The sequence below is a fragment of the Sphaerodactylus townsendi genome, linkage group LG02, assembly GCF_021028975.2.
Source record: "Sphaerodactylus townsendi isolate TG3544 linkage group LG02, MPM_Stown_v2.3, whole genome shotgun sequence".
Taxonomy (NCBI): Eukaryota; Metazoa; Chordata; class Lepidosauria; order Squamata; family Sphaerodactylidae; genus Sphaerodactylus; species Sphaerodactylus townsendi.
The window spans coordinates 91737586-91761745 of NC_059426.1; the positions used below are offsets into that span (position 1 = coordinate 91737586).

A 24160-nucleotide genomic window follows, 5' to 3' on the forward strand; every position below is an offset into this window, starting at 1 on the left:
TACTAGAGCTAGGGTTTTTTTGATTGTGCATGTAATCTTTTATCCACTGACAGGATTTATATATTTTATATATGTATAGTTTTATGCTGTGTTGCAATAGAAGACACTAGTGTTCTATAATTTGTGTACTGGTGTTCTTGTAGATGCTCTAATACTATGTAAGCTGCCTTATGAATACTTGGTTATTGACAAGTAATTCATAAGCATTGAAAATCATTGTTTTCATAATAGTATGATAACCTAGTAACCTGGAACAAAATAGAAGGAGATAAAGTAAAATGTGTAGATTGTACAAATGTAGGATTCCTCACGAGAATAGGGCCCTTTTCACCTTCCCAATGCAGTATTCTTTCAGTAGTACCCTTTACTCTTCCAGTCACAGGACCTTGTCCAAGTTCAACTGTTTAAAATGGACACACAAAAGATAATTTTTTTTTTTTAGCAGTCACAAGCCTTTATTGGCATAAAGACAAAAGATAATTCCTTCAAACAAACGCAGAGAAGGAAATGAGCTTGGGTAGAAACAAAGAGAGTCAACAAGGGCATCTAGCCTCTGGAAAATTTACCGGTCCCCCATTACTGATCTTCTGTTCCAGTATGCACTAATAGGATAATATTTTTTTGGTTATGTGTCCTGTTCACACAGAACACAGTAAGACGTAAGTGGCCTGATCAGTAGTCCATGTAAACGGTGTAAACCCTTGAATATGCCCCAGCGTCCACTGCATTACATTGGGCTTTTGTGACAGATATATAGGCTTCCTCTGCAGCTGAGAAAGAAGTAGGAAGTCTTCGACAAATCTATAAAGATAGAAAATATCCTCCTTGCAAAAAAAGTACAAATAGACTATTTTATGGTAGGCCTCAAGCATTGTGGAGAGAAAATGTACAGACACACACACACTCATGTCTTGCTAAACATACTAAGAGTGATTTGGGCATTAATGTTTACTTCAGAGCTTTTAAATTATAGCATTCCAGGAAAGGCCATTATTGTATTCAAAGTATCACTGATCTTACATAATGAAATTATCTGAAATGTTTTTAATCTGTTTATTTGCATCACTTGCCATTTATATAAATGTGTTGCAGGGCACAAATCAATAGACTTGTTTTATTTTGTAGTGAAGAAAACATGTCATTAAGTCTTATGTAGATTTTTTCCCCTGCAAAGCAAATGCATGAACACATGGGATATATAACCTTTCTTTTCTTTGTGCAGCTTGTCATAAACAATAGTCAGAAAAAGAATAGAGCCATCCTGCCTGCTATAATTCTTTTTTGGAAAAGATAGAATGTATGTACCCTTGCAAATGGATATTATCACAAAATTGTATTCCTGGAATAATGGAGATCAGAGGCATAGCACAGTAACCCTTACATCAGACGAATCTTTATAACAATAAGACTTTGAATGAAAAATAGTGTAATAGTGCAGTTATAAAGATGCATAATGTGGTTGCTTTTTCAATGCAGCTCTTCTGCCGTGTGAATAGTTCATATTCAGAAGTAGATATGACTTTGCTCTCAGTAGGTAGCACATAACTGTTGAGCAGTTCATTGAAACAGAGCCTTTGGGGCCAAATATTTACAGTGGTTGTCTGCATGCTTAAAAGCTTTGAAATTCAAGTTTCACATTTCATATCTAAAAACTCCAGCCTACTCAACTATAATCCAGTCTCTGATCAGCCCAGTTTAGAAATGACTGATCTTTCCTAGTCATACCTCAGTGGTCACTTAAGCTAGTGAGTGGTCTTTCATTCCAAGCTGACCAAGTTACTACAGACTGCCTGCAAAGAAGTTGGGTAGCTGTTGCCATGGTTCTCTGCATAGAAAAGTATTTAGTAGTTTTGGACACACACAAAAAAGCCACAAGAAAAAGACAAGCGGCTGATTTCTGAAGCAGAGGCTCAGCTGTCCTCACCTAGGGAAATGGGAGGGCAAGGTAAAGCTTATTTTTACACAAGAAAGCAGCACTTTCTTCTTCTTGGGATATTATTTGAGATTTAGAGGAAGTTGTGTGTTGAAGGGATGTATGGAACTTAGTTGTATGCCACTTTAGAAACTGATATCACTGCATCAAGCCACACTTGGCAGATTCAAGTCAAGAAGTGGATTTTCATTCAGTACATTTGGTGTAAGTTCTGATGTTAGATGTGCACAAGAAGTGGGGAAAACCAAAATTAGTCAAATGCTTCACTGACCATGTTTATTCATTTGTATGCCCAGAATCTATAAATCAGCCCAGACTGATTTACTTTTATTTCAAAGGCTTGCCTTTCCCTCTATTCAGGGTAGGGGATGGGGTTAGGAAAGACTTTCATTCTTTGTGACTCTAATGAAACAGTTCTCTGAAGTATCTATCTGTTAACAGAAATACCTGCAGTGGAAGCCTCTTTCAGAAAAAAATTGCAACTCTCATTGGTTTAATTCAACTCTTTGTCCCATAAGTGAGCATCTTTTCAAGCTCCAGTTTGCCCTCAGAATGTTTTTTCCTGTTGCAGTTTCCATGCAGATCCTGTTCAGGATTCCACAGCAGTGTTTTAAACTGCCAAATAAACTCGGGCATTCCCCTGGGAGATAACATCAGTTATAGTAGTGTGCTCAAGGTAGTAACAGGAATTTTTCAAGGGAGAAAAATAGCTTCCAGAAGGGCTGCAACAAGTGCTGTATGGGAAATAGGAGTACCAGCAGAAGTTAAAAATCTCTGTTATTTCCAGATTACTCCAGTGACGTGGACCAGTGAGTGTGCATGCTTGCTGTCAGTGTAAATAGCAACAGAATGTCCAGATGTAATAAGGCAAGCATGAATTAAAGCAACAAGTTTAGCTGCTTGAGCTGAGTTTATAGTGGGAAGAGAAGAGGCTTCAAAGACAATGTTCAGAAAGCACAGCACATCCAGTGCAAAGTTTGCCTGCCATGTCCCTGACACAGGAACCATCTGTGAAAAGAAACCAAATCAGGATTAGAAAGGGGGGCAATCTTGGAGATCAGGGCAAGGATGAGAAGTTTTCGGCAAGTAAAGAAAGACAATAATGAGGGGGGAGTGAAATAGAAGGAGAGTAGCAGAATTGAGGACAGAATAGCAGTATATGGTGATAGCAGAATTTTTCAAAAGGGAGTTTTTGTATTGTGTTTGACAATGAACGGAGAGGTGGAAAGGAGAAAAGTCACAGAATGAGAGGTTTGTAGGATAAGCAGCTCTCCCAGTGTGAGGCTGGTTGTTTTAGAAACCATCTGAGTGGCTGCAGCCACAGCACAGAGACAGGGAGGGAACTCAGCAGCAACACTGTGCAAAAGGACAGAAAAAATAAGTAATGGGCTGCATTTGTGGTCCTATAGGCTGAGAACCCCATTAGCAACCCCATCAGTTTTATGGCAGAAAGGGTGGAAGGAGAAAAAGCAGTCAGGCAAGGCTGAAGCTAGTGGGGAAGCCATGGTCTTCTTCAGATCATGAAAGGTGCAGAGAGTCTCAGGAGAATAGGAAAAAGAGTCAGGAACATCATCATTAAGTAGAACACAAATTTGGCAATAATGCATTTCCACATTTCAATTTCTGTTTCAGTTGTTCCCTTGGTTGATAAATTCTAAACCCAAACAGGCTCACTTTTTTTTGATAGGCATTCCTTGCAGCTGCTCTGTATTGGGTCCAGGTTCTCCTTTTAAAAAAATCATTTGATTTTCTGCAACATTAAAAACATTTTAGACTTGGTGGCAACCATTTATATGGCAGCTTAGCTGAGGCTGTTGCTACCTGGGGATGATTCCCTATTGTGAATCCATTGCCATCCACAGTGGGCAATTCTTGGTTATTTCTTCCCCATTCCCTCATGCCTATCAGTCTGCTCACCCTGCACTGTTTTTTTTAAAATAATCAGTAGTAGTATTATATAACCTAATGTTATATCAATGTATCTACTATTGATTTTTTTAAAAAACCTGTCAAAAAGTCCACCAGTGTATTAAGGGAATGAGGGAATGTGGAGGGGAAGTGGCATAGTCATGGTCAGGAAACTTCAGAAATTCTCACCATCTTGTTCACATTTGAACTAACCTGCTTTGACTTTGATTTTTCTAGAAACATTGGATCAGAATGGGTTCCCAAAATGTCAGATACCACATAGGAATAAACATAAGGTGACAGAAGGGAATGAGAGGACGGATTCATGTGGATTCTTCAGAAACCCTGCTCAATTTGAGAGCAAAACAGAGCAAATCATCCATGTGGAAGTAGCCTGTGCACATTGAATAGTCCTAAATTGGATTGTGGATTTTACCTCCTGGTATTCATTATATGTTTAAGGCACAGTCTACTTTTTTTACTCAAGTAGTAATTTTTGTGTCAATAAAGTCCCCTCTACATCATCCCACAATTTCCAAATACGTCTGCAACTTTTGAAAAAAATGCAAATGAATACCCACTATGAACTTAAATTCTGCACACTATCTTGGTTCAGTAATTCGTATCACTGGAGTTGGCTTTCAAGAGGCCAAAATGAGTGCCAGATGCAAGTTCTGGAAGACTCTAATGCACGGATTCCTGGCAGCATGCATCCTGGCAGCAGCTTTCTTTTGTTAAGAGATGCCTAACTGGATTGGCCTTGCTGGTCTTGACTTCCAGAAAGCATCATGGGGAATAAAATGATCTCATTGGTGACTGAGTTGCAAGCCATTTTGGGCTATTTGTAGTTTGGAACTAACAGCTTGAGCCTAGTGTTTAACAGGAGCCAATGAGGATCATATGGCAGTTCTCTAAGCCCTCTTGGACTATACTCCTTAAATAAGAACACTACCAGTTTAATTGTTTTGCTTCAAGTTCTGACAGGCTTCTGAGGTATGGAAAATACTGACCAAGACTAAGCCAGAAAGATAACTTCTTTGTTTTCAATGGCACAAAAGAGAAAAAGCTACTTGAACTGACAAGTTCAGGAATGTTAACATTTAAGAACAGGTTTATGTATTACATTTCATCTTAGTGTAACAAAACCTCAGCAGCCAGTTTTGTTGTGGAAAAGGAAAGGAGAGCTTAATCATTCCCTTCTCATCTATTTTGAACTACACCTACTTTTCCAGTTGTTTCCCCTTGCCCCATGAGATTTCAGAGGTATCTTTGTAGGGGTAAACAAGCTCCTGGAACTGTCCCTTTGAAGTAGAGCGGAAAGGGGAAAATTGCATCAGGAAAAGTGGGAGGGGGCAGTTTTGTTACATTTAGCATAAGGTATGGCTAGATTTATCAAGTCTGGTTTATCGTGCAAAACAGTGAGATGACAGGGCTCTGAAGTGGCAAAATTAATGTCCTTCTCTGTGATCTTCCATCTATGCTTTGAAGTGGGTGCGTTACAATCCTGGCCTGATTAACATATTATGCTGGTGAAGTTAGTTGCTGCTCTGCAAAAGCAAGTTGTGGGGAGCTTTCAATTTGGGAAATGGCTTGTGCAGAATGGTTCCCCAAATCCCTTTTCACAGGTACCGCTTCACACAAACAATATTCTATGAAGACATATATATTGATATATATTGCTGAATTGTGTTTCAGGCAGTTTTCTTCCTGAACAGCATAAGACCCACATTACACTATTTCTGAACTGTGCCAGTTCATATTATAGGCTAGTGATGAGATGCCTGTACATGCATACCTGTTATTTTCATCTGTTGACCACATACATGTGTAAAGCCAGCCTCTGTGATCCTAGTTTCCCACATGTGTGCATTCATTCATTTGTGTACATAAAACTCCAGCACATTACAGAAAAGGCTCATCTAGAAACATATTTTTGTCAATCTAGTTTTTAAGTGTGGGGAGTGTTTTTTGTGGGAAGGCATTTTATGTTCTACATGTAGAATGAAATAGTAAATTGCAGTAACATATGCATTATGGGGAGTTTCTACATTCCATTCTGGGTCTATGACTAGATGCCATCTAAACACAGAATGTGTTATTCTCTTACTGTAGTTTCTAATTTATGCTGGATGATCAAGATATAAATGCTTATGTGCTGTGCTGCAGGGAAGAGCCTGGGAAAGCCTGGGCTTGGACAGATTTATGGAGGAGAAGTCGATCTATGGCTACCAATCTTGATCCTCCTTGATCTCAGATTGTAAATGCCTTATTTATTTATTTATTTATTTATGTTTCAAATTTCTATCCCGCCCCGTCCCCGAAGGTACTCAGGAGCAGCAGCAGCAGAAGGCCATTGCTTTCACATCCTGCATGTGAGCTCCCAAAGGCACCTGGTGGGTCACTGTGAGTAGCAGAGTGCTGGACTAGATGGACTCTGGTCTGATCCAGCATGCTAGTTCTTATGTCCTTAAAGAAAAAAAAGATAAATTTCTTCTTAGATTTTCTTGGGAGTATGAAAATATGTTCATCCCCTTCTTAAGATGAAGGCGACTCAGGGCATAGAGAACCTGATTACATTATTATCAGTTGTAAGTTTGGATCTCCAGCCCACTTATCTATAAGCAGAGTCCTGAACTACAAGGTTGAAATAGGCAGAAAGGAATAATATGTCAGGCCAGTTGAATAATTCTTCTTTAAATAGCCATAGTATCTAGTGCGCTCCGGTATTCATCTCTGTGGACCACATTTACATCAGACTGTGCCCACCTTTATCTTGATCTTCTCTTGCCAGGTTAGTCTATTTAAGAAGTAGTACCAGTCCCTCCTCCCCAAATGGCCAACTCAAAAGTGAGAGAATTGTGCAGGAAGAGAGGGAAAAAAGGGTCTGTGTGAGGTGCTGGGATATCATGTAACATTCTATTTCTTATATTTCTTCCCCCATCCTTTTGCTGAGCACATGCAATATTTCCTTGCATGAGTGAAAGAAGTATATCTCCTCTGAATTCCATACCATCTCCACCCCATCTCATCTCCTGCCTCCAATTTCTTCTTTCAGGGTTAATTTGGGGTTTTAAACATTTGGAAATTTTTGGTAATGAAACTGACACCCCTAAACTTCATTTGGCTTCTTATCTTTTGTTTTTGTTCTAAAAACCCAAACTCAAAATTTTTTAATTTTCCCCACCAAGGCTTCTCAAGTCCATGGCTTCTCAAACCCCAGAGGATTTGGAAAGCAGCAGCAGCGGGGATATTTGAGTGCTATGCTGGGCTGAGCTAAGCACAGCATTTAGTTCTCCCCACACATACACACATCATTTCCCAAGCCCCAGAGGACTTGGGAAGCAGCAGGGAGATCTGACTGCTGCACTGAGCTGAGCCTTGCACAACATTCCATTCTCTCCCACACCTCACTCCACAAGCTGATAAAGAGGAATCATGTTCACTTTATAAGGATTTTTTTTCAAATTTTGGGGGCTGGGGCAGACCCACTATTTGGATAGTGAGAAAGCCGCAAGAGCAGCCTGTGCCATTACTAGTCAATGACCTCTCATGCCTAAAGCTTTGCCTTCATGCAGGTAGAGGTTTTATATGTACACAAGGAAATTTGACACTCTGTACCCCATTCCTTCTGGGAAAAGATCTTAAGTAAAACCCATAACTAAATAAATGTTCTGCGGTTCACTGTCCTTTTATCTGTCTTTCTAGTATCATTATGATATTCCTGTAATTATAATAACATGTTTACTGTATTTATGGCTTGTTGTTTGGAACGTGTATATACACAAAAATTCATTCATTCCTCCTAGCTGCAAAAACAAGCAGCAGAGCAATTTAGTAATTTAGCAGCATTTGTGTTTTTCCTTTGGAGAGAAGCATGAATTTGACCAAGTTTATTTTCACTAGATTATATGTGAACACTGGTCACACCACAGATACGAATAATGTGAAACCAACAGAGAAAAGTGATTAAATTAGCAGTATTATTATCTACAAATGTTTCAAAAGATGCAACCTTGACAGTTACAGGTTGTTGGGATAAGTGCTCCTGGTAGTTGGAGATTATCCCTATTCATAGTTAGCAGAGCGGCATGGGTGGCTAGAACACAGCAGAAGCCTTACCTCGGAGTCAGTTGTAGTTTCTAATCTAATAAAAAGAGTATTTATTAGTGAATTCCATTCTGGATAGAAAGGTAGGTAGAGTCACTATGCTATCCTAATGTAGCTGGATGGGGATGGATGCGTGGAGCATCCATCCTCTCTCTAGGCATGGTAGGAATAAGAATGGAGAAGGAGTTGAGGAAGAAGCTGGAAGGAAGGAAGTCCCTGAGAGTATCAGTCTAACATAAAAGGGATAGAACCAAAATGATAGAGTAAAGGTGTCAAATCCCTAGGTCCCTATCTAGCCACTAGCTCTCTAGTAAAAAACCCCTCTGTAGATTGAGGCAGGAAACAGTGTAACAGTGTAAAGTCCTTCACTTCCAACACAGGTAACAAAATGTCACATCCTATGTTGTTATTTTTTTAAAGCATGCCCAGTAACTCAGCTTGGAGCTGATTGTACAGATAGAATAAGAATGAAGCTGAGGCTTATCCAGGCAGGTATGAAATCCATGATGATAATGTATTATGTTATTTTGGCAACTGTGAATGTTAAATAATTGAATGATCAAGCAATGGAAGATACACCTGAAGAACTACTGACACAGGAGTATATCAACAGGAAATGTCACTCGGAGCAAGAACTGAATATTTTTTAAAAATTCATTTTTATTAAGTTTGTTAAAAGATAAAATAGCACACTAAGAAAAAGAAAAAAACATTGTAAATATCCTTAGTAGTCATTATCATTACAAATATGAGTCTAAATTTAGTTATTCTACTGAATACACGTCTATTAAAGAAGGAAAGGAAGACAGAGAAAAAAGAAAGAGAAAAAAGAATAGAAATAAATGAAAGTATAGAAAAAGTTAATAGGTAGATAAAGAGAATTTAATTCTAAATCCTTGTTTTCTTCTATTGGGAAGATGAAAAAGGAAAAGTCATTAATTATTTAATCATCAAAGGTAACATACATTAACCATCTTGTCTCTATAACTGTTTACTAAACTGAGCATTTTGTCCTGTGAGAATTTAATTTAACACATATTTGTCTCTCTTCATTAACTTAAGATTCATACATTCTGATTTCATGGCTGAAAGAAATTGTTGAAAGCCTTCTCAGCATCAAGAAATATCATTGCCAGTTTTTTTCCTGATTTTTTTCCCCAAGTTCTGAAACATTTGTTATATCTGAAACTTCTTATATTGTTTTTAATATATCTGTCAGGTAGAAAACCTGCTTGATAATCATCAACAAATGTTGTCAAATACTTCCCAATTCTACCTGCCAGTATATTAGCAAATATTTTATTATCTGCGTTTAGTAGTGAAATTGGTCTAAATTTTTTCATTTCTGACTCATCCTGATTCTCCTTAGCTATCAATACAATAAATGCTTCCTGCCATGATCTTGAAATTTGGTTTCCTATTATTATATTGTTGAACAATTTACATAATTTGGGTGTTATTATTTTAATCATTTTTAAATAATATATGCCAGTCCATCCGGGCCTGGGGCTTTATTTCCTTTCAATTTCAGGATGGATTACTTCTTCTTCTGTAATTTGTCTCTTCAAATCCTCCAATTGTTTTTTGTCTATCTGGACAAGTTGTTGCTTCCTCAGGAAGTTCTCTATATTTACGCCTTGATCTTTCCCATTATTTTTATACAAGGTGGACAAATAATCTATGAATCTTTTTTCAGTTTCTGTCTTTTCTTTTACGATCCTCTCCTTTTCCTTAATTTTTGTTATTATTTTTGAGCTTTTTTTCTTTCCTTAACTTTGTTGTCATCCACATCCCTGGTTTATTTGCCCTTTCAAAAAAAATCTGTTTTAGATATTTTAATTTGCATTCTAAATCTTTTGTTATATACTTTTCTGATTGTGCCTTAACTTTCCTAATTTTCTCTATTAATTGTCTTTTACTAGGTTTTTTCTTCAACTTTTTCCAATCCTTCCAATTCTATTGTTAAACTTTCCATCTTTTTTCTTTTCTTTCTTTTTAATATTATCTCTTGTTCTATTAGTAACCCTCCTGCAAAGACTTTGCTCATGTCCCAAATCAAATTATCATCACTAGATGATCTGTCATTTATCTTTAAAATTATTTTAAATTTTATTCACATTTCATTTTGACCTCTTCTTTTTGAAGTAGCCAGTCTTTTATTTTCCTATTACATACTCTTTATTTCTTTTTTATTTCTAGTATTATTGGGTTATGGTCTGAGATGACCCTTGGTAGGATTTTAATTATTTTCGTTGGTAAAGTTAAGAATTTGCACATCAAACCATATCTATTCTTGTTAAGGTGCTATACCTATTAGAATAATACGTATATTCCCTTGCCTCATCTTCCTTTTCCCTCCAAACATCTTCCAAACATAAACATTGTATCATTTGACTGAAGTTTTTTTGATTTAGAGAATTTGATTTAGATCAATGTCTTATTTTTCCCTTTTTTATCCAGCTGGACATCAACAATGCTGTTGAAGTCTCCCATCGTTATTATGTTCATCTGAATATTGCGATACTTCTTTTAGTAATTATCAAAAAATGAGGATTTTCTGATATTGGGAGCATATATTCCAGTCACTAGTACTTTTAAATCATCCAAATATATCTCAACTCCTAAATACCTGACACTGTCATCTGAAAATATACTCCGGGGGTTGCCTAATTTTCTACTTCCTAAATATTTAATATCCTTCTTCTGAACATGTGTTTCCTGAAGGCATGTTATTTTGCAATTAAATTGTCCTAAATAGTTAAAAACCCTTTCCTTTTTTGTGGTCCATTCACATTCACTGTGATTAATTTATGTACCATCTTACAGGAGAAAACAATAAATTTCATTATTGGAACATTGAGAGTTCACATTATACATTAACATACTTATACAGAGAGATATAATTCAGATGTCTCAGCTATCAAGTCAGAATAATTTTGAAGAAAAAATCAAACAAAATAGAAAAGACAAAAAATGTAAAAATTCGATTTATTTACTTCTAACTAAGACCAAGTGTAGTAACTTACCTCATATTTGAGGTGATTTCTTACTGGATTTTTCCATAAATTCATGAGCTTTCTGTACTAAGTCAATAGTAATTCTTTTGGAGTCTATCGTAAACTTAGACCTTCTAGTTGACCCCATCGAAAATTGATTTTATTTTCCTTAAACCAGCTTGCCAATGGATTATAGTACTTTGTTTTTCTTAGTATATACAGAAGAATTTCTTTCATCACAGAGACTTCTTTCCCTTTTAATTCTCCATCTTTCTGCTGAATGCTTTATGAGGATTTCGTCTCTAATAGTCTTTCTTGTGAAAGTAATTATGTCCCAAGGTAGATTCTTATCTTTAGCAAAGCTAGTGTTGATTCTATATATCCTATCTATTTCCAAATCCATCTGCTCTTCTTCCATTTGAAGAAGTCTGCCAATACTGTGCCAAAAAACATTCTCAAGCCTTCTCTAGCTACTTCGGGATATCCCCTTAATCTTAGCATATTCTCTTTTGTTTTCAAATCCATCAGGGCCAATTGATCTGCCATAGTTTCTGTCTGGTTTTTAAGTATTTTTGATATACTGTCCATTATCATCATGCTATTTCTCATTTCTTTCATTTCTCCCTCCATCTTTTTCATTGTCTCCTCCATCTCTTTCAGCCTCATCAGGTCTTCTTTAAGTTCTAAAATCTCATTTTCTATTGTGTTAAATTTGTTATCCAACTTGTCAAAGCGTCTTGTTGCCTCTTCTTGGAAGGTAAGAGTTGAATTTAGTATTTGTTCCAACTTTGCCTCTGTTGTCTCCTTCTTTGTTTCCATTCCATTTTTTTTCGGGTGTCTTTGAATCTACATGCAGTCTGTCCAATCTTTCTATTTTATTATTACATGCGTTCCTCATTGTCATCCTTCAAATATCCAAACCCAAACTGTCTTCAGAGGGGTAGAGTGGCTATATAGAAGAGACAGAAATTTTTTTTTCATTCTCCTCCTCACTCAATTTTACTTTCCTTACAATCTTATTCTTCTAAGTTACCAGTCATTTAAGCCAGAAACTCATCTTAATAGCACCGTTCACCCCTCCCCCCCTCTCTCTCTCTCTGGTTTCCTTCCCTCTCTCTTCTAGTTTCCTCCTTAATTTACATCCGGGTCTTCTCTCTTGCATGTCCTCGTCAGGACTCTATGATTTTCACTGGCTCCAGGCCAAGTAGAGGTATTTTTAGTCTAGATTATTTTCCTATTTCTTTTTTGCCTGCCGTGCACAATGTATCGGACCCCCCAACATGGCCTTTTTCTCCTCCTCCTCTTCTTTCTTATGTTCAGCTTTTCTTCCTGTTTCTTGTTCCTCCTTTCAGATTAATTTTAGATTGGTGTACCTTATAAAGATTAAGGTTTTTCCACGTCCTTCTCCACAGGCAATTCTTCCTTCTTCACCTCCAATTCTTGGCGGTCAGGTTTTTCAGGCTTCTTTTCTGTCGCGCTTAGTCTCACGCCTCTCTTGCAACTCTTAAGACGATATATGGTGTCGGGAGCCACCTCCTTAGGCTTACAGGCAGCTAGCAAACATTCAACCCCTAGGCAAATCTCACTCATCTAACGAACAATTTCCTTTCCTCTGCTGGGGTAAATGCACCAAAAAGGCAAAACCGCCACCCTGTGCTGCATCTGAAAGGTGATCCCTGTCGCCAGTTGGACTGTTTGTGTAAGAAGCGACAAAGTTGGTTCACTAAATTACTGTGTTTTTAGTAGTACAGAATGAAGAATTCATTGCTGTATTTTTTCAAATATTGTATTTTCATTCATTTTCCTTGAATGACAGCGCTTAAATTGAAACATGCTGTGTTGCCTCCCTTCACCCCCATAATCAAGCCATGTTCCATTTGTGGATTTCCAGCTTTATTGTTGGCTTTGACTGGGTCCATTGTTTTTTTTAAAAAAAAACCATAATGATATGCTTAATTATATCTTAAAAGTAAAACAAATGCAAGTCATTTGTCTTTGTTTTGCTACCGCTTGTATGTTAGCATCCCCTGGCACCAGCAATTTGTCTTGGTTCCTTTGAATTCCTAAATGGATTATAATTTTTCTCCTGGTATTAGTTGACAAGCCATTTTTCATGGTTTTACGGCATTCTTCAAATAAAACAGTCCAGTAAGAGGTCTCCTTCTCAAGACTAAATGGGTTGCTTCAAACTGTAAGATGAAACATTTCATGAACGTATGTTGTTCAACCTCTTTTATACTTTATCTGTACCCAACTACAGCAATTTAACCTTGCATAGCAATGCCTATTAAGTTAAAATAGCTTAGATCTCAAATGTAAAAAAACATTAATCATATTTCTTCTTAGAAACTGGTATCAGTAATTCTTCATAGTTGAAAGTGTGGTGATGTAAGTTCTATTCATAGATCTGTTTTGGGCTTGAAATTTAATTGTACATTTTTCTTTCTCTTTCTTCCTGGCTGTCTTCCTGTTAGAAGGAAAAGTGTGTACCAGTTCTCCAGCCTTAGGCCCTCACTCTTCCACTGGGTGTGCAGCACCCAGACTCAAAACAAACATGAAAGCCAATTTCATGGGGCCCAGTATAAGTGGGGCCCATGGAATTTCCCGCTTGCCCCACCAGGCCCTGCCTGAAGAATAAGAAAAAAAGTTAAGGATGTGGAGCTTTTAAAAAGTGAGATTGTACTGCGAAAGTGGTCCAGCTTTCTGGTCCCTTCTCTTCCTATTTAACAATGGCAGGTTTTTTTTGTGACCTTCATCATCTATCACTGGCTTATCAAATCTCTCTTCCTTGCCTCCCTTGCTTGCTTCACTTTTCTCATGCACAGTGTCTCATATGAGGAAAGCATAAAACTGCACTCCTTAAGCGTGTTCGTGTGTGTGTTAAGTCTGTATGTACTTATCTATATATCTATATCTATATATCTATATCTAACTATATCTATAGATAGATAGATAGATAGATAGATAGATAGATAGATAGATAGATAGATAGATAGATAGATAGATAGATAGATAGATAGATAGATAGATAGATAGATAGATAGATAGATAGATAAGAAGCAAGGCATATTGACAAAAGCACAGTTTTTAAACAGCAGTTCAGGCATGTGAGCAGAGAGAGTTGCCTGCGTTGATGTGAATTCATGCAAGACATATTGGTGATGATTCCAGTGGCATAACTTGGGGGAGGAGTTCTTGCGACCTCAGTGACACTTGTCTTGGTCACATGGGGACACATTCGGTCACCCTTTTCCCCACCCCCCAATGTCCCATCCCACCAGCTCCACTTGCCCACCACCTTGTAGGGCCCCATCTCACATGGCCTTAACACCCTCTCTCCCCTGCCACACCTTCACCCCCACCAAAGTTGCCTGGTTTGTTACCTCACTGATTCACCTGACCCACCATCTTGTCTGACCCTGGCCTGCCTCCTCCCTCTCTACACCCTCCCCCCACCCCGGCTGCACTCACATGACCCTGGCCTGCTGTACTCACTGCCTCACCTGCCCACTGCCTCCCTCTCCCTGCTGCACTTGCACAGTCCTGCTTCTCCCAGCCTCAGCCAGCACAGGCAAGGTGAGCCCAGTAACACTTCCAAGCCAGCCCTCCCCAGTCATTGCTGGGATGAAGCCAACCTGAGCTTTTTCAAGAATGGGTGTATCGCTGCCTTTTTTTAGCCTCCCTTCAAAGACTCCTTGCAGTAGAGAGTAGTTGACAATTTACAAAAGAGGGTCACATAGCACTTCACAGGTGGCCTTCATCAACCATGAGGGACATGGGTCCAGAAAACAAGTGGTAGGTCTTACAGCTGCAAGCACTCCGTCAACATTGGATGGACAGAGCAGATCAAAGTGGTCCAGTGAAGGACCAGAAGATAGCCAAGAGACCTCCAGTTGCCTTACTGTTTCAATCGTTGACAATACCTTATCTGCAAAAAAGCTCACAAAAGACTCATAGCCAAGGGCCAATTCATTAATCCTGTTGACAGGGATGTCCAGGATTGGATCACATTAAGTCATTGCACCCTGCGAGAGCTTGTGGATGCAATCTAGGATGCAAAGAATCTCTTCTTTGCCACTTTCACTTCTATCTCATAGGCTTTCATAAACATCCTTTAAGAAGTTCTTGTAGTTTTGCCACGATTTCGCTGCCAACCTCGCTCTAACCCCCTTTTCAACAGCCTAAGCTCCTCAGTATACCAAGCCCAGCTGGTGTGGGAGCGAAGAGGGCATCAGGGAGGAATCACCAGCTTTAGAGAGCTGGATATTCCAGTCCACTACCAGTGCATCAAGCCCCATACTGGCCTCCCTCAGATGGATAGCAAGTTCCACCCCCTCTTTCCCACTCTAACAATTCCTATAAATTGAGCAAAAGTCCCATGCTTGTCTGAGCAGCTTTGGATTCACTTGGACTTCTCTGGCTTCTGGCTGCCTGTTTCTGGATAGAATTCCTTAAAGCTGCCTGGTGGTTATTTTATTGGGGTGGCAACCCCACCAGGTGGAAAAGAAAGGAGGAGACTGGGATCTGTGAGGTGGGCTGCAAGTTCCAAAGAGGTGTCCTTGAGTTTTAGAGCAATTAATTCATTAGAAATGTGTCATTAGTAATTGTTCTATTTAGTATGGGTATTATAATGACATAAGAAGAAAAATAATCACACATTCAATGTTAAAATAAACATTTATCTCCTTGTCAGATGCTGCCATGCCATCTGTTCTTGCAAAACATGCTGGAATTTTCACTGCTGCTGCCGCAGCATCTGGTACTTTTGGCAGGATTTGCAAACAACTGTAGTGGATTTACAGCTGCCTTTTACTTTGCTTCATCCTCTAAAAGCACAGTGTCTCCTGTAATCTATGGTCAGCTACTCTAAATAGAATTTTGAACTGATTTCCATGGACTAGGGAAGGGAGAATCAGTTGACTAAGGAATGTCAGAATGATGTCTGGATCAAATTGTCAGAGGCAAGGGTGTCCAGGGATGAGTATTCACCTGAACTCTGTTTTTGATCATGCGGCATCTCTTGACATGTCCATGGCTTTCCAAGCACAACATGTCAAAAAATCAACATTACACATCTTCCGGTGTTTCTTTTTCTACTTCCATGCCAAAGACTTCAAGAAGATGATAATGTAAGCAAATAAATAAATAAGACTGTTTATCAAAACAACTGGTTGTTTTGGGTTTTCTGGACTGTGTGGCTGTGGTCTGATAGATCTTGTTCCTAACATTTCGCTTGCATCTATGGCTGGCATCTTCAGAGGTGTATCACAGAGAGAAGTGTTTACACACTGTGTCCAGTGAGAAGGGAATGTTTAGTGGGGTCCCAGGGTGGGGAAGTAAGTGTTTTGGGTGGAACTTGCTATGCCAAAGTGTGACTGACTGCATTGTATTGCGGGTGGCATTTTCTAATGTAAATAGGCTGAAAACCCCACTTGCAATCAACCACACCTTTGCATAGCAAGTTCCACCCCAAACACTTACTGATTGGCCCCCCCCCCCCCCCCACCGCTAGCCAGGATTCCGACACAAGGTACAAGAACTTGCACATCTACATTTTATGTTTCTAACTTCAATTCTGCATGTGAGAAGGAAAGAGAAAGGTGTACATTCAAACCTGGAACAAACTAGCTCACTTTGTGTGCACTTTTCTGCAGTTAACAGCAGTTGAACATATCTAAATGCAGCCTGTGTGACAGGTCCAGAGCAAATCTGAGTGGGAGATTCAAATGGGCATTGGAGATAGAGGCAGGTTTCAGAAGCTAAAGAACTGTGTGCAACATTATTTAATTGAGGATGGTTTAACGTATTACTTGTCATAGGAAAACAATACAATATTTGTATCAGGTACCTGCAAAATGAGAACATATTGTGAAGGTGGGAAATTTCCAGTTATAAATACTGACACAGGTAGTTTCATAGTAACAGTCTGAAGTTAAAGACCAGTTTAAAATGTGGGTTAGATACCTTTTACATGTGTATTTTAGTGCATTTTAAATCAGTGAACAGGTTGGCTTCTTTTGCAGTTGCTTCTCCAGTAAGGTGGTAAGCCTAGCAATTCTGCCAACGTTGAGTAGTATTTAATTATTATGGAATAATATGATAATTACAGTAATTCTAATATTACATTGATATGCAAGTAAGGTCTGCCCTTTCAAAGGCTTTATGCATACTATTTCAATCATTTATGCAGCTCCTCATTCATACTTTCCATCAATTTTTGTTTGTTTGTTTAGTAAAAACATCCTGTTTTAGTTGACAATGTCCCTGTGATGTACAAGCAAAAGCCAGCAGTGGGGGGAGGGGGGAATTCAAAATGTTATTTAGGTGGCTGTTAAAGTTTCAACTCTGTTTAGCGGAATGAGAAGCTGCGCAACTGACTGTTCCTTGCATAGGTTAAAAGGTGATCTGATAGAATCTTCACCATACGCGGCCCGGGACCCTCGTACCTTCGGGACTGCATTACCCCATATGTCCCGGCTCGTCCTCTGCGATCAGCAGAGGCGAATCTACTGGAGATCCCTGGCCCCTTGATGACGCGGCTGGCCTCCACACGGGCCAGGGCCTTCACAGCCCTGGCACCGGCCTGGTGGAACACATTACCACCAGCTATTCGGGCCCTGCGGGACCTTGGAGAGTTCCGCAGGGCCTGTAAAACCGAATTATTCCACCGGGCCTTTGGAGAGTCCAGCCGCCGATAATGCCCCGCCCCCCCCCCCTGTTAGTAGGGTCCCCTAACATCATTGGGACCCCTCCTCATTTTTGGAAGAGGGTGGTATATGGGTCTCGCGGGCCCTATTGTAGAATGTACCTGTTTTAAGATTTTTATGTTTTTTGTATGACTTTATGTTGTTCACCGCCCTGAGCCCTCCGGGGATAGGGCGGTATAGCAAGTTTAATAAATAATAATAATAATAATGAAGCAGAAAGCCTGAGGGGTAGGGTTGCCAGATCCCTGTAGGCAACAGCGGGTAGTTATCAGATCTGGGCTTGGAAACTCCTAGAGATCTGGGGAGGACAGAGACCTTAGTGGGATACATTGTCATAGAATCCACCCTACAAAATCATCTATTTCCTCCAGGGAAACTGATCTCTGTAGTCTGGAATAAGCTATAATTTCAGGGGATCTCGTCGTCCCACCTACTTAGAGGAGCCAATGATGTTTTGTGCCACAGCTATAGATTGCTATGCTTCTTTGTTTTGGCATTTTAAATACATAACTGATTCAAAACACAGCTGGCAGATTGATTCCTAGTGAAAAACATTTTATTGATCCTTGTAGTAACTAAGTGTGCCACAGGTTAAGTCCAAAGTAGAGAGCCTCACATTATTTGTACATCTGCAGCTTCTCCTGTGCCTGTTCACATGTTAATAATGAATGCTTGTACAACCTGCTTGTACATGCATGTATCTTTTTGTAAGAAACCCAGTGCACGTTCACTTTAAAAATGAAACTAGGAATGAGTACCTGGATAAATTCAGCAGTACATACAATGAATGTAACATGAGAATTACGCAACAAAAAGACAAAGAACAATCATGTGCTCTTTGTTCACACATTGTACCTGATTGTGACTAGGGCTAGTGCGTCCTGGCTTCTGGTCTGTGGAGTAAGTAGTGACACGGTGCTAGAAGTCAGACAGGCAAGTGGCTACCCTCTGTACCATGCTTAGGATGCAGGCTCCTTTTACCTCATTCCAGATATGCCACAAACTCCCATTGCATGAAGCCTTTGTGGCAAATGTACTGTAGGTTGGTTACCTAGGAATTATATTGCATTTCTACTTCTTTTTCATTTATTGTGACCCTTTTCAGGGAAGGACTGGTATAATTTTGCCTGAAAAATGCTGGCTTGACAGGAGGGCTTAGAGATATAAAGCAGAGAACGTCCTGGGTTGGATCCCTGACATCTCCAGTTATATGAGCCACAGGCGGATGGGCTAGAAAGATCTCTGCTGCCTGTGACACTGAAGAATTACTCCACTTAAAATAAACAATAAACTGATTCACTATTAGGCAGCTTTATATTTCTCCAAGGCATTTGAGTCAATAGCTGAACTTCCCATATTTAAATGTTATGTCCCCAGACCCCGGTGGTGGCACACAAAAGGTGAGCAGGAAGGTAGGGGTCATTGTAACCTGGTGCTACATGTTTATTTACTGTAATACAGCTATTCTGACTGGAGGTAGGCATAAGCTGCAGCTGTACATTTGGTTTAATTTGAACAGTTAAATAACACAGCATGCTGATTTCTTCAGGGGTAGTTTGCATTTTGTTAGTTTCAGAGTTCTACCCTGAAGCAACAGGCATAGCACTGAAAATGTCATTCTCAGTGTCTCTTTGTGTCATTCATGGTAGTTGCTGCTGAGACCCAGGGTAGTGCAGTGGTTAAGACCAGTGGACTCTTATCTTGTGAACTGAGTTTGTTTCCCTGCTCCTCCACATGAAGCCCACTGGGTGACCTTGAGCCAGTCACAGGTCTCTCAGAACCCTCTCAGTCCACCCGGAGGCAGAAAGCCTTGAAAACCCTGTGGGGTCACCATAAGTCAACAGTGACTTGACAGCACTATCCAACCCCCGTTGCTGTTGATTCACTGGGCTGAAAAATTCAGAGGTAGACTAATACATAGCTGGCCATTTCTCTTTTCATTTTTTTTGTTAAAGTTTTATAACTTATGCAACATATTAGGTGCTTGTATGTAGCCCAAACTTTACTGCACATTAAAAATGAGTGCATTAGTCTAGCTAGACTAGAATCTGCTCCCATGTTTATATCCAGTATGCAGGGTAGCTCATTCAAATAGCCTGACTCTCACCTGCACAACAGTGAGCCTTCAAAAGTTGGGCTGCTGATGGTGCTTAGATTTTTACTTGAATCTACACTATAAGACTTTCTAGGAATGCCAAAATGTTCCATTTGCCTCAGTAAATTAATTTGTATGTTTTTTGTTCCTTTATTTTGCAGTACAACAAGCATCTCTTTGTACACATTGGACATGCCAACCATTCTTACAGCGATCCATTGCTGGAATCAGTGGACATTCGTCAGATTTATGACAAATTTCCTGAAAAGAAGGGTGGCTTGAAGGAATTGTTTGGAAAAGGGCCCCAGAATGCCTTCTTCCTAGTAAAATTTTGGGTAAGGTGGTTAAGAATTTATGTGATTTACAATGAATATTTACTTAATGAAGTGATTTTTTAAAACATTTTGAAAATATGAATTAAGAGTTGAATGGCTTTTACTTACATAAAATGCTGGTAGTTGCCAAGGCCACTGGCTATTCCAGTCATATCACAAGATTATACAGTCATGTGCAAATAAAAAAATGTTTACATATCTTAACAAGTCGTTACAGTGAACAGTCCTTTGAGGCATCAAGTGCCATAGCATGTCCCCCTTGGTTAATAAATCTGAGAACCAGCATGGTGTAATGATTAAAGTGTCAGACTAGGACCAGGGAGATCCAAGTTCAAATTCCCATTCAACCATGAATCTCAATGGGTGGCTATGGGCCAGTCACATTCTCTCAATCTTAATTATGTCTTTTAATTGTGAGGTGGGAAAATCGTGTATGCCACGCTGAGCACCTGGGGAGAAGAGAAGGGTAAAACATTATAGCTAGGAATTAATTTCTAATCACCATTTGAGACTGTTGCACAGTAACTGCTTGCAGAAGGTTCCAGGTTTAGACCTTCACATTTCTAATTACAAGCATCAGACCTCTTAAGATCTGTTGCCCATCAGAGAAGACCATGCCAATACATCTGTTGTTTGTATATAAGGCAGCTTCATGTGCCCTTCAGAACAGATTAACTGTTCTAGTGCTGCCCTGTCTAAGTCAACAAATAAATTAACGAATAAGTCAATAAATAAGTTTAAATAATGTCAAAATTCAAAATCTGAGACAAATTTTTAACTTATTTTATACAGAATAGTAAGCAAAGGCATTTTCAATGCTGTTGACCTCTAAACCCGCATGAGCAGTTGAGAACCAATGTTGGGATGTTTCTTAAAATAAAATTTATAAATACATTCTTAATATATGATTATCCTATAAGTGGTTAATATAGTCCAGATATACAAGTCAATGCCTCCAGAAATATTAGTGTTTGCAGGCAAGTCATTTATCTCACAAACTCGAAATGAAGCAATTTGTAAACTGTCACCTGCCATCTAGTGGGAAAGATGAGGAATACTGACTACAAAATTGGGACACCTTCCACATATAGGGTGTGTGTGTGTGTGTAAATATATGTATATAAACATTTAACCACTTTTGTTCAGTCATGCTTTTCACAAAGTCAAAAATCTAAATTTGATTTTGGCCAATCAAGTGGTGGCACAGTATGTCTGCTCAGTTTTTATTGTTTAATTTTTACATTTATCTCTTGCCATTCCTTCATCATGCCATCAGAAACAACAACTTGTGGATGGTCCTTGGCCCTAAAACTATCCACCTTTCTTCAACCAGGGCCAGAGCTTTTTCAGCTTTGGCCCTGGCATGGTGAGATCCTCTGTCAAATATGACCCAGGCCCTGCAGGATGTATCAAAATTCTGGAGAAACTGTAAGATAGAGCTGTGCTGCTAGGCTTTTATTTGAGGGCACAAAGGTATCCAACTGATTGGCCTCCCTTCTCTTCACTCTCCTTCCCTTTCCCTTTTTTCTGTCCTGTCCTTTTGTTTTTCGCTGTTGGTTGATATTATATGTTGCTAATTCCATCCATAAATAGCTATCCTTAGGACACCATGGGTTATGAAATTGACTATTTTTGAATGTTTGTTGGAAGCCACCTTGAGCCCATATGGGGAAGGATGGTCTAGAAATAAAATTATAAATTAATAAAATCTTGGAACTCAGTGTGGCACACATGAGTCCCTGGACAGTTTCCCATCCAGGCACTGACTGGACCTGAACTTTGAGGTTACTGTATAATGAGCTCTCCAACCATAACCTTCATCTGTTCAAAGGTGAAGAACACATTGAAATATGGTACAGAAGAGAGTTGATGATGATAAATAGGGGTAGAGTCTTCTTTGATGGTTATAGCTTCATGCTTCGACCATGGTACTAGCTACATTGAGGTAGATTAATGTATTTGTGAAGTATGTGCAGGTACACTGAAGCTCAGGGGAGTATGGAAAAATAGCTCAGGAGAGCAAATTCCTTAGAAGGGTATTCCATTTTGCTATGCTGCATTGGATTGATGCACTAATACTGGCAGCTGAACCTCAGCAAAATCAGGTGTTCCTTGGAACCAGGATACACAACAGCCCATTTAATGTGCACTAGCTACCATTGGTAGCTACTAACTACCATTGGTAGCCAGTGATTCATGAGAATTATTTGTACCTCCAGGCCAGGGTTAATGAGTCTGATCTGGCCAGTCAGAGCAGAAGCGGTACTGGCTGGTACATGGTTTGTACATTGTCATGTGGTATCCTGACTGCAAGTATTTCCAGAGTATGCTGGGATTTATGATGACCTCACTGCAATGCAGTAGATTTATGTATCCTTTTAAAAATTACAGAAGCAACTTCTGACATTGATAGGACAGTTTCAGTGATAGCTCTGTTTTCAGAATAAGCAAAGACTCAGAAGATATTCTGACAATTGTTTAACTGAATTTGTCTTTTAGAAGACATTTCCCATACCAAAGAGTATATTGTTACCTGGACCTGACTGACATATGTTTTCTTTAAGTCTTTCAAACCTGCCACCAAAAGCTGCCTAGAATACAAATAGGTATGGCATGGTCAGAAAAGCTATTTATATATGCAAGCAAACTCATGATGAAGGCAGCATAGTTGTGCCATTGCCCATCCTGCTCCATCTGTCCAATTCCAGCTCCCCTTTCTTTATGTTGCTGTGGCATTTGCCAAGTTTACATTTGACATTCACTGTGTGAAAATCAACCTGACTCTGCCTATTCAGATTTCAAAAGGAAAAACACGTTGGAGGGACTTGCAGTGCTCTCTCTGTGCTGACAGGGAAAGAGGAGCCACTGGCCAGGCCTTTCTGTTTTCTGTTTTTCCCTTTCCTTATTACTCAGGATGAGATTAACACAGGAAATTAGCCACTGGCAAGTGATTCAAGATTCTCCAACCTTCCTTGCCTGTAGGAACATGTTGGAGTGACTATTTTTCATGTTGTAATTGTAATATGTAGACTTGTATCATGGTGTTGTGGGTAAGACTCTTAAGCTGGACAACCAGATTTGTTTCCCCACTCCTCCACATTACATCTGCTGGGTGACATTGGGACAGTCACAATTCCCTCAGAACTCTCTCAGGCCCACTTACCTCACAAGGGAATGTGATAGTAAGCTGCTTTGAGACTCCTTTAAGGTAGAGAAAAGTGGAGTATAAAAACCAACTCTTCCTATTGTCATTGTTCTAAGCAACATCTTCATTTCTAGTGTATAGATCTGATAAATTCAAATGCTAACTATCACATCCCAGTGCTGGGTGTAGGGATTTCACTTTGCCATCAACCCCAAATTTACAACTCAGTCTTCACACAGGTACTTGGGGGTGCTCCTATTGTCCTAGTAGTGACATCTTTGCTGTTATACGTCATTAGATCTGTACAGGTGTCTCTATCTATTGAATTCTCTTTTGTGATGAATATTTGCTTAGCTTGTGGTCCTGTACTCTGCAGATAACATGATTCCCAGATTATTCTGGATCACATCAGTAAAGAGATGTATTCAGTATGATATACAGTGGATATCTTGTGATGGCCAAAAACTGTGGTCAAGGTTTTCAAGTTCCCAATACAAGGAGTTTAACACATAGAAGCATCTCCTGTTTTGGAATTTCTGTTATCCATGTGACAGTTTCACTGGAAGTAAACCTCTGCTGAATCAAGGAATGTAATCTGTATTTTGTTGATATTTTGTGCTGTAATATGTGTTTAAAGTGCTATCAAGTCACAGCTGACTTATAGCAACCTTGGTGAAGATTTATTTACATTCATTAAATTTTGCCTATTTCTACCCTTCCCTTCCTCAGTCAGGTTCAGAGCATATCACAGCAAGTTACAACATTATTGAAATCATGCTACATGTAATTTTTAATTAAAACTCTCAATTTATGATAAAATATCAGTGATGATATTAAAACCTTATAACAGCAAACAGTCACATCAGACAGAAACCAGTCAAAAAGAAGGGAGGGAAAAAGGAAGAGAAGGGAACAGATAAGTTACCTTAGGCAA

At 39.2% G+C, this 24160-nt stretch overlaps 1 protein-coding gene across 1 annotated transcript in view; it reads left to right on the top strand.

Annotated features, from left to right (window-relative positions):
- The window catches only part of TEAD1 (TEA domain transcription factor 1), a 159782-nt gene that overhangs the window by 122050 nt on the left and 13572 nt on the right, over positions 1-24160 (top strand). The window contains exon 10 of the mRNA XM_048484579.1: positions 19908-20081. Within this exon, the coding sequence (XP_048340536.1) occupies positions 19908-20081 (174 nt within the window). The remainder of the gene's footprint in view (positions 1-19907; positions 20082-24160) is intronic.